Raw genomic sequence first — 11,030 nt, forward strand, 5'->3', positions numbered from 1 at the left:
GTAAATTTGATTTTTAATGCATTGGATTTAAATTTTTAACCAGCTGGTCGTTATATTAAGAATTTAACGGCTCTGTTAAATTGCTAAAGCATGATATTAATCATAAATTTGAAAACTAGTTCGTAACTTATTTTTTAAAGGTTTAAAAATTTAACCAGATAGTTGATGTATTAAGGATTTGATAACTCGTTAAATTACTACATTATGTTATGAATCATAAATTTTAATTTTTTTAGATTTTACCTTTAAAAAACGTGTTCTTTGTACTAGGTAGTATAGCATGGGTAATATGATAAACTACAGATTCGTGCAATGTAACTTATTTAAGTTTTCAACAATCTATAAACGTCGTAAACACTTTTATATTTTTAGACTTAAAGTGCCTACCGGTCGACATCGCAACTCATCTCTAGCAAGTGTGAGTTCAATGGTTCGACATGAAACCTGCCTCCGTTGCTGCGATGGATTAATCTTAACTTATAACGTACTTGATTCCTCAACATTGGATGTTGTGAAAAATATCAGAAAACAGTTTTTAAGAATTCACGAGGAGGATAATAACGAAAATAATGAAGATGAAAATGTGAAGCCTTCTTTGTGTTGTCGGCTTTTTAAATCAAAGAAACGAAATCGTAATAGAAGTCAATGCCCGCCTATATTTCTAGTTGGCACACACGTGGTAAGTAAAAAAGTGTTTATAAAGTAGTTGATTGGACAGATTGTTTAACTACATGAGATCCTGGGTCAAATTCCCACTGCTTCTATTTAATAGCGTCTTAAGGTAACTTTTTTTGAGTCAAAAGCCATTTAGCAGCTTAGTCATTAAGCAATTATAATTATTAATAGCCAAAACTGCCAAAGGCAATTCGAGACTGGGTCGGGGTTACAAAAGTTACTCTTTGTTTAGTTCGTGAAGTTGTCTATTCCACATTAAAAATAAATAAATACAAAAAAAACTGTGGTGTTTTTGTATAAGGCGCCAACAAAACCAACTTTCTGCAGAGTAAAAATAGCTCATATCTGCTAATTTACATAACAACCTATTCTCCCACGCTTGATTTTCGCAGTTGGATATTGAGACTTCAAGTAATGTGTTAACTTTAACGGAGAACTGTCCTTTACTTTTCTCCTGCTAAGCTCAGCAGGGTTAGTCAACAAACAATATCACCTGGTTTATATTGTTTTAAACTGTTTAAGTCTTGGGTCGAACCAGTTTGAGATGCTATTTACCTTATGGCACTGTTCATTCGTGACGTTGTCATTTTGTCATTAATTTAAAAAACTTTTTTATCTTTAAGGACAAAAGAAATGCAAGAATGGTTCACGAAAACTCTTCTCGAATATATGACGTAGGATTCTTACGTACTCATGAAGTCATTAGAAAACAACTTTCCAAAGATAAAACTGATTCAAAATGCCCGATCGTATTTGCTCATGATGTTTACCAGATGATTAGTAACTGGCCAGAATGTGCAGGTTTTGCTGAAATTACGTCACGTGACAAGACTTTAGTTCATAAAATATTTCAAGAATTAAATCTAGCTATTATTACAAATACTTCTGCCTCAATGTGGATAAATTTATAAACACTTTTACGTGTTTTTTATTAACTTTTATATTTATTTCTGTAATTTTTGCGTTTTTTGTTTAATTTGTGTATTGCAATATATTGTTAACCGTTCTTAAAGTTATTTAAAATGGTGTAAATAAACTTCAATTTTTAATTTTAATATTTTTAACTGTCAACTGTCTGTCGGCAGTTGGCGTTATTGAGCTAAAAAAAATAAAAAACAAAGGCGGCTGTTTTTAGACTAAATATGATGTCATAGGTCATGTGACCTGGTATAACATCGGAGAAATCGATTTTCTGTTTTCAAGTTTCGCTCTAGACAGTTTCCTGTTTGGTTTATAAAGAATAAACAGAACAAATTAGTTTATTACAGGAACTACGGGACTGGAATTCCCAGGGACAGAATGTGGATAACAACGGGGTATTTTTAAGTGAAGGTAAAATGTTAGTTGTTATTGGAAATTCTATAAAAACAGAAACTATTTTAGAAAGTTTTTTTGTATTTATAGAAACAACTTTTTGAAAGTTTAAACATTTAAGAAGATGGGTTTTTAGGAATTTATTTTATATAATATTCAGTTAGTGTAAGCCTTTTTAAAAAGACAGTTAAACTTCAAAAAGTCACTTTCTAAATGTTAATTAATGTCAGAATCAAATCAGACAGAACGTAAAATAATTTTCTCTTTTTCTATTAATTATTTATTAAAATTAGTTAAAAGACATCCAGACAGTAGTTTAAAGATTTAAGACAATGTTCTAAAAATCTACAATTTATTTTATTTCAGATACATCAAGAAAAAAAAAACTGATTTTATTTTGTTGAGTTTTTGTGTTGTTTTTAACGTGACTGCTATATCATTGGATACATAAGTATTGGAATTTATATTTTAATTTGTGGATTTATTAAAGAAAAATACGATACAACTTCAAATTACATTGTGTAATTACCTTCAAGATGAAAATAATAATTGTAACGTTACTTGCCCTCTTTTTTGTTCAGGTAAATATTTTTTTATTGTTGGATTTTTATTTTTACATTTTTATTGTTGGGATGTCGGACAATAAAATGTTCTTACTTGAAAAATGGGAAACTTTATATTTTTTACACTAAATATAATTATAGTATTAGTATTTAATAGTGCTTAAAAAGCAGTTAAGTGGTTAAATACATTTTTTTAATGTACATACATACAAAAAAAAATTGGGTTTAAGCCTATTTTATGTCTCAGAATATTTCGTTAAAGTTATTCCTTTGTGTGTAAAATGTAATATTTATGATGTATAACATTTTTCATAAAATTTTTTTATTTTTGCCAACAGAGTATAAACTGTCAGGAGTTCAAGGAAGAACTAGAAGAACTGGATGAACTGGAAGAAGGATCCGGAGCTATGGTGGATGAGATTTTAACAGATGATGATGATTCGGAACTGTTTACCCCAACTGAGGGTGATGTTGACGGAGGTTCAGGATCAGGTAAATTTTTTTTGAAGTTTTTTTAGTTAGCGAATATAAATAATAAAAAAAACATTTATTTGGTTTAATTAATATTGACTTCATAAAATTTTCTGGGTTTCATATTTTTTGGTTTTCAGTAACTTTTACATAATTTGTTATTTAATTTTTAACTTTTTTTTTTTAATTTGTTGTAGAATTTACCAATTTACCAAATTTGACTTTACATTTGTTTTTTGTTAATGATTGTTTAGTTTCTAACAGTAGTTTACTTACAACTTAACTTTTCACCCTTTCTTATGTTAATTAGTATTACATAACTAAAATTTTCATTACCTTGTTTTTTTATCTCAAAATATTATTTAAATTAATATTAAAAATTTAATAAAAAAAAAATTTAATTCCAAATTAATAAAAATCCATGATTATGTTTTAATTGTTAACTGTATACCTAGATAAGTTTCTACTTTGACTCCCCAATTATAATTTTGTTTTTACAAAATCCATCACAAATTGGACTATAAACACTTTCAATATAACTCCTCTAATAACAATTTACTAACAAAAGGTAATTGGAAAAATGATGACGCCCAATATGATGACGAACTAAACCTTGTAATTAACAAAACTTCTATTTTAATTACCACAACTGTCCAACCAATAATGCCTACTACAGGTGCTTTGTCTAACTTTCTTTGTGTGTTGCATGGTTTTATGGCATGGTTTGTAATGTTTTGTTGTAATGTCAAAGCAGTATAAATAGTGAAAATTAATAAATTTTGCTGTGTTGCAATTTTTATAGCTAGTGTTTTTTATTGTGTTTTGCGTTTTTGCAATTAAGTTTAACATCTAGCCTAATTTTGTTAATATAAAGTAAGTTTATAAAAGTATTTTAGATTTAAGTTTTTGTTTAATAAATTATTAAATCCTTTTTCTGTTAATTTAGAAATAAGAAAAGCTAATCTTCTTAACTTAAACCTTGATAATCTTCTCTATTTCAAGTTTCCACTTACTTTGCTTAACGCACGCTTTCTATTACTTAATTTAATTAAAAGCATGATCAGTTTGTGCCATAGAAATTGCAAATAAATTGAAAATATGGCAAAATTTAGGCGTTTTTATTGTTGTACGGCATTTTGTTTATGTTGTTATCTTAAAAAATTGCTTTTACCCTTAATTTTATTTAACAAAGTATTTTATTTTTAGGTGAAGATCCAGAAAACACTGTAGATATGGTAAGTGAAAAGTCTTGTTTTCAAGTTATGTTGTAGGTTTTAAAACTTGTTGTTAAGAGCTGGGTCGAACTAAATTGAACTGTCAATATTTGGTTTAATGATTCACTGGTAAAACCTTGTTTACTTTGTTTGTGGGAAACTAATGTTATGCCTGTTTAAAACCTATTCGTTAAACTAAACCCTATTTACTTTTAATTTTAAATATCCCTTATTTAATTAAACATTGCTATATATATATATCGATTAATTTAAATATAAAAAAAATTCTAGGTAAAAATTGCTTCACAGTTTCTTATTTAATTATTAATTTATTTATTTTTTAAATTTGCTTTAAAATTGAATTTAATTGTTTAACTTTAATTTTAGGAACCAACTAAAAAACCAGTAGTTGTACCCTTTGGTGTAAATCCCGGAAAGTTTGATAACGTAAGTATTACTACTACTTTGTTAATTATTATACTTTATTTTTCCCTTTATTTAACTTACTTTTATAGTAAGTTATTGATTTTATCGCAAATAAACAAGATTGTATTAGTCAGTATAAGCATGCTAGTAGGTTTACCTGCTACTCTAAATTTATTAATTATTTCCTAATACAACCTAATATTTCCTGTAGTGGCAATATTGGCCAATATATTAGATTTTAATACAACTAATCAAATATTGAATTGGTTAGGACATTATTTTGTAACATGTAGTTATTTTACTTTAATATCAAAATGTTTTTAAGAAAATCTTATCATTTCAACAAAAAATTAATTTAATTTTAATTCAAGGCCAACTTGTTTTAACAAAGGGTAGCTTTATTGCATCATAAGTTTTAAACAACTTAATGGCTGTTGTAATAAATATCAATGGACTTTGTACTTACAGTAAAAAGATATACTAAAAGGAATTGCTCTTAAATATTTTTTTCTATAAAATTGTCATAGTTATATTTACATATGAACAACTTAATTTTGACAGACCTATTTTTCTTTACAATTCTTTTTTAATTTTTTGATTGGTGATAACAGATGCTTAATTGGGACATGAGTTTTTTTAATTAAATATTTCATTTCCAATTACTTTTTACTTTGTCCACTCTAAAATAAACAGTGTTTAAATTAATAGGTATCTTATGTTACTTTTTTACTTTTTTTTATTTTTAAATTTAAAAAAAAATAAAATTTTAACACATTTTTATAAAATAGGTCATTTTATAAAAGTTTAACTTTATTGTTTTTATTTTTATTATTTAAAGCCACCACAAAAACTTATGTCAAAAGTCATATGTTAACTGACTTATCTTAAGAGTATAATTATTTGATCTATCTTGAAAAATTTTAAGACCGATAATTTGACATTCACAAAAATTGTCATGTGGTTTCATTAAAACCTTTTCATTTTACAGAAATATGTTAAACTATAATTATCTTTGCTCGCGTAATATTTAATTGGGCCAATTTTAGCTTGGTAGTTGTACCAGAAAATTTATAATTATTGTCATTTTAAAATTTCAAAGAATTTTATCTTTAAAAAGACCGTGGCATTGTTATAATTTGAGTTGCTTTATTCTTATGCTGTCAATTTTTAATTCCAACACCACAAAATATAACTCTGTTGTAATTTTAAAAGCCATAATCTTTAACTGAAATGTTATACAGTTCTTACAATTAACAAGTCTTACAATTTTTCTACCATTAAGTATATCTTAAGTCCTATAACCCATTTTAAATTTAAAAAATTTCTTTTAAAATCTGATATATTAGCAAAAAATATTCTTTTTTGTTACATAAAATATCATTACCTCCTAATTAAAAATATTTTATTTCTTTAAAAATAAGTTTTACTTTTGTTACTTAGGATGAAACTGAAGAGCCCAGTGTAGAGACAGATTTGCAGGAAAATGAACCGGACGAAGTTGTTCCTGTTGGAACTGCTTCATTCCTTTCTTCCACTCATTTCATGGCTGGTAAGTTGGCTTTTTCTTTAAACTGTTGCCAAGTTATATATTTAAAGCTGGTTGTGTTGTTGCTATAATTAATTGGTTAAGCTTTCAGTAGATTATGCTTTTTATATATGGTTATTAAAAAATGTCTTTTTTTGTTTGTATTTAAAAACATGGTAAAATATATTGATTAATAGAATTCGTTAAGCCTTCTTTTGGTGTATAAATATATGAACATATATTAAGATTTAAACTATTTCGGATTTTGTTTATCATTTGAGAATTGGCTTTGGTTTATTATTTGAGAAAGGTTGTGTTGTATTTATTTAAAATGTAATGCTATAGCCATGGCTTTAAAATCAGTGTAGTAACTTCCTTTATTAAATCAGGTTAAATTAAAGCTCTCTTTGTTATATTTATAGTCACTTAATAGATTTAGGTATGGGTTAGTATGAGTGCTAACTTTAAGGCGTGTTTCTAATTTAAAGTTAACCTTGTATAAGATTTGTTTATATTTGATTTGGATATTGAGGTTAAATGCCATTGTATGTTTTTTATAATTTGTATTGGTACATTTTTAATTAAAATACCAGTTTGAACAAAACATTAAGAATAACAAACTTCACAACATAGCTTTGCCAGGTTTAGGTTTGGGTCTTCAACTTTCAGTAAAAAAACAAATTAAAACGCTTTAAAAATTTACAAACATAAACAAATTGTTTATAATTTGTTAAATAAAAATTATTTTTTAAATAAATTGTAGGCTATTTAAATTTCTTAAAAAACTGCAGTTTAACTTTCTTTTTACATTTTTTTTACAGTTTCTTAAACTTAACTTTAACTTTTATTGCGTTTTATTTAATTTAAAAAGGTATATTTTAGCCTAAAAATTATTTTATAAAAAAATTGTTTTAATTTGATTGTTTCAGCTTTAATCGTTGGAGGTTGCGTTGGTTTACTATTCGCGATATGCGCGATAATGTTACTTGCATACCGCATGAGGAAAAAGGACGAAGGGAGTTACGCTCTTGACGAACAGAAGAAACCATCATCTGGATACCAATACACACAAGGCCAGGAATACTTTGCCTAAAACAATTTATTATGAACAGTCACAAATCTCCCAAGTGTAAATACAAGTTATCCAATATTCGATTAGATTCTTTTTAGCAGTTTATATCACCTCAAACCCCAGCATCAAGGTTCTGCATATTTAAGCTTGTAAAATATATACCTTGCTTTATAGCATATGAGCCTAGACATCGATATAAACGCTTTTTACACTCAAAAACATGAGCTACAAGTGGCAAATTTTATCCTTATGTAACAAAGCTTTTTTTATCCAATTATTGTGTTGTAAAAATTTTTTCGGGGCTGTTTTAAGCTATTTATATTACAGTGCTCTCATTGTAAATTAACACAGGTCAAACTAAGAACTGCCAACAAAGATCTTAATCTTTAAGCTTTAGGTGGTTAGTTTGTTTTAAAACGGTTCATATATTTTCTGTAAGCGGTGCTTAATGGCATCATTGTATTTTATAGCTTTTGTTTTTTTGTTTATTTTTTTTTCACTGAACTTTTTAAGTCCTACCTTTTTTTATTAAGGTAATTATTTTTTTTCATTAATTTGTTCGATCATTCCTAATTAAGCCCCTTTTAAAATGAAATTGAAAGCCTACTGAACAACAAGATAATAGTTACAAAAACTTGTTTCAAAAAAGTTACTTGCCAATTTAAAAGTTTAATTTTTTACTTCATCAGTTAGATAGTAAGCACTTTCTCTTATACAATTGCTAAACAATAATAATCCAAATTATTCTTATTTTAATGAACTTATATTATGCTATGTACAAATACATTTTTTACAACAATTTATCCCTAGTTTTAAATTGAAAAAGACAGGTTTTAAAGAAGGGTAATCGCTTATAAATTCCCATCAAAAATTGTGTTCAATTTTGTTTCAGAAAAATTAGTATTTCCATAAAAAAATTCATTTAAATAAAATCTATATTCTGTTTACAAATATTTACATGTCTATTTATATAGTACTTAAACGTGAAGTCTCATAGAGTTATATTGATTTTTAATTAGCTCAGTTGTCGATTTTTGGTTTTGTTCTATGGGAAAAAAACGATCTGTTTTTTTCGACTTAACTAAATCACGAAATGCTTATTGTGTAAGTATTGAGTTTCTGTTTGTTGAGATGTACTTAACCAAGACGATAATGAATGGCTTGATACCACGCTGCGGGATATCCAGACAGAATAAAACTAATTCCAGCGTCCTAAATTACAAAGCCTTCGAAATTTTCGGCATTAAGTTACTTGAAATTTGGCTTTGTCTTGTTTATGGTATAAACTTTTGTAACTACTGGGTTAAAAAGATACAAAATAACATTGTATTCATATTATATTCGAAAAATAAAAATATTTTAAACTATTTGAACTGAAATTAAGTTAATATATCATGTTGTTAAATTTAATTGGGGTAGCAAATTTCGATATAATTGGTGCGAATTTAAAATCAAGAATTTGTCAAGTTGTAAATTTTTATCACTTGTGTGAAGGTGATAGGGAAAATATGTGGCGTGAAAACTTGGCAAGCAGTTCGGTTAAAATATGAAACTGTAATTTTTAAATTCTTGGGTTTTTACTGACAACTTTTTTAAGATTTTTTCAAATATCCGGCATTTTTTGCATTTCAAAAATTTGTTACGGTTATTAAGTTGGTATAAACAATTTGGTAAATTATAGCAAAAAAATATTTTTTGGGTTATTAGAAATGGTTTTAGAGCCAGCATAATGTATATTGCGTTTGGGTGACCATGCCATAATATACTATAAAATCCTTGTATAAACATTAATACTTTTGGCATGTTTTAAATCATTAAATTGATTTTGGTCATTTTTTCCCGTCACATTGTTGTAATATTAATCGTATATCGTATTTATTATTTACTTTTATCAATGCGCGAAAAAAAAATAAAATTAAAGGTATTTTAAAATGTTGTTTCTTCAATTGGTAAACATGAAAATATTTCCTTATTTGCTTGAAATACTAGGCCACAACTTACATTAAATACGAGCCAACATTACATGGGAGTTTGAAATTGTTTTTTTCGAAATTGGTCGGAATGCGGCGACTTTAACACGCTCTACAGAGTTTCTTTTTTTCCACACGACTAACTCCATTTTCAGTGTTTCTTCGTATTCGGAAAGGAGTGAATAACAGTTGGTAATTTCGTGGTTCAGTTTCACGCGTCGTTTGTTTTCGCGTTAAAGGCTTGTCTGACGTCACAAACGTTATTTGTCAGAATCGCGTTTTTTTATCAGGGCGGTGTGAAAAGACGCCTGCGGCGTTCAAGAATCATTTCGAAATCGAGTTAAGCTAAGGTGAGAATTAATTACCATTCCTCTTCAAAACGTTTATTTCAACCAACTTTTTATATAAAACCTTAATTTAAAACATGGGTTTGGTCACCATGCTATAATATACTTAAAATCTTTATGTAAACATTAATACTTTTGGCATGTTTTAAATCATTAAATTGATTTTGTCATTTTTTCCGACGCATTATTGTAATATTAAATATATATCTTATTATTTACTGTCATTAATGCGCGAAACCGCCAAAAAATATGGTATTTATTTTAATTTAAATCTAAAAGTTAATTTAATTTTACATTTTCAAATATACAAACTCTATAAAATTTCTCGAAATAAATCCTTGTTTTAGAAAAGGGATAATAATGTTAAATCCATGTTAAAATTGGGTTTGGCGTTTATGTAAATTCCACAACTCAGTGAAATGTAATATTGGTTTTATAAACCATAGAATAAACAGGTTTAAAACTTAATGTAGAAAATGGCTAAAATTAAATTAAGTTGACGCATATTAATTTATATTTAAAGCAAACTTTTATTGAAATAATGTTCTACGTCATAGAGAACCATTATTACGTATCGTAAATATGTCATCTCGTTAAGTAGGACTTGTAAAAAATTGGAGATTTACAATATTGATTTTTGTAAGCTTGGGAGGGTTATTAAATATTGGTTTTTTGTTTTTAAAAATAGATTTTAGTATTTTTATTGATTACTTAAAACCTGCTGCTTAAATTTTTCGATTTTTTATCATTTGTTTTCTGTCAATATTAACTTACTACCCTTATGATGTCATATTCTTTATGGTTCGACTCCATCGTTCGAGTTTGCGCGCGTTTCTCCTAACCTTATTGTTACGTAATTATACCGTAAAAGGAAACCTACGAGGTTATTTATTAGCGGAAAATGACGTCACAATATGGTCTGTGATTCGGACAGAAATATTTGGTTTGTAATTCATTAACACCTACACAGGTTATTGCACTTTGAACTACTGGGAAACCCTGAAACTGGTTTACTGTTTTGCCCCCGAAACTGTAACTAGAAATTTTTTCTATTTAAGTACAATATTTATTCAAGGTTAACCAGCTATTTATTTTTACACAAAGGGTATTTTTATATAATGAAAATGTTTATGACTATTTTTAAAATAAATTTCATGTTTTAATAGGTTCGGTGATCATGCTTTAATATACTTTAAAGTATTTGTGTAAACATTATTAGTTATGGCATGTTTTACATCATCAAGTTTTTTTTTATTTTGTTTTTTCACACATTGATAAAAATAAATAATAAATACGATATACAATTAATATTACAACAATGCGACGGGAAAAAATTACAAAATCAATTTAATGATTTAAAACATGCCCAAAGTATTAATGTTTACACAAAGATTTTACATATGTTATGACATGATCACAAATTAATTTTGTCATTTTTTCCGTTGCAATAATG

At 27.0% G+C, this 11,030-nt stretch overlaps 1 protein-coding gene across 2 annotated transcripts; it reads left to right on the top strand.

The window, feature by feature from the left end:
- Positions 1–2,359: 2,359 nt before the first annotated feature.
- LOC145763337 (syndecan-2-B-like) lies at positions 2,360–8,061 on the top strand. Of its 2 annotated transcripts, XM_082574765.1 has the most exons (7): positions 2,360–2,570; positions 2,891–3,044; positions 3,592–3,699; positions 4,230–4,258; positions 4,625–4,684; positions 6,104–6,212; positions 7,118–8,061. In XM_082574765.1, the coding sequence occupies exons 1-7, from the start codon at positions 2,526–2,528 to the stop codon at positions 7,279–7,281; spliced, it is 669 nt and encodes a 222-aa protein (XP_082430891.1). In that variant the 5' UTR covers positions 2,360–2,525; the 3' UTR covers positions 7,282–8,061. The 2 variants fall into 2 exon arrangements, with proteins under 2 accessions (XP_082430891.1, XP_082430892.1); XM_082574766.1 differs by lacking the exon at positions 3,592–3,699.
- The last annotated feature ends 2,969 nt before the right edge of the window (positions 8,062–11,030 follow it).

The sequence above is a fragment of the Corella eumyota genome, chromosome 1 (assembly GCF_963082875.1).
Source record: "Corella eumyota chromosome 1, kaCorEumy4.1, whole genome shotgun sequence".
Lineage (NCBI taxonomy): Eukaryota > Metazoa > Chordata > Ascidiacea > Phlebobranchia > Corellidae > Corella > Corella eumyota.

Coding starts and splice junctions, on each gene's coding strand:
- LOC145763337 (XM_082574765.1), top strand. CDS start 2,526: ATGAAAATAATAATTGTAACGTTACTTGCCCTCTTTTTTGTTCAG. Junction 2,571..2,890: donor TTGCCCTCTTTTTTGTTCAG/GTAAATATTTTT, acceptor TTTTGCCAACAG/AGTATAAACTGTCAGGAGTT. Junction 6,213..7,117: donor TTCCACTCATTTCATGGCTG/GTAAGTTGGCTT, acceptor TGATTGTTTCAG/CTTTAATCGTTGGAGGTTGC.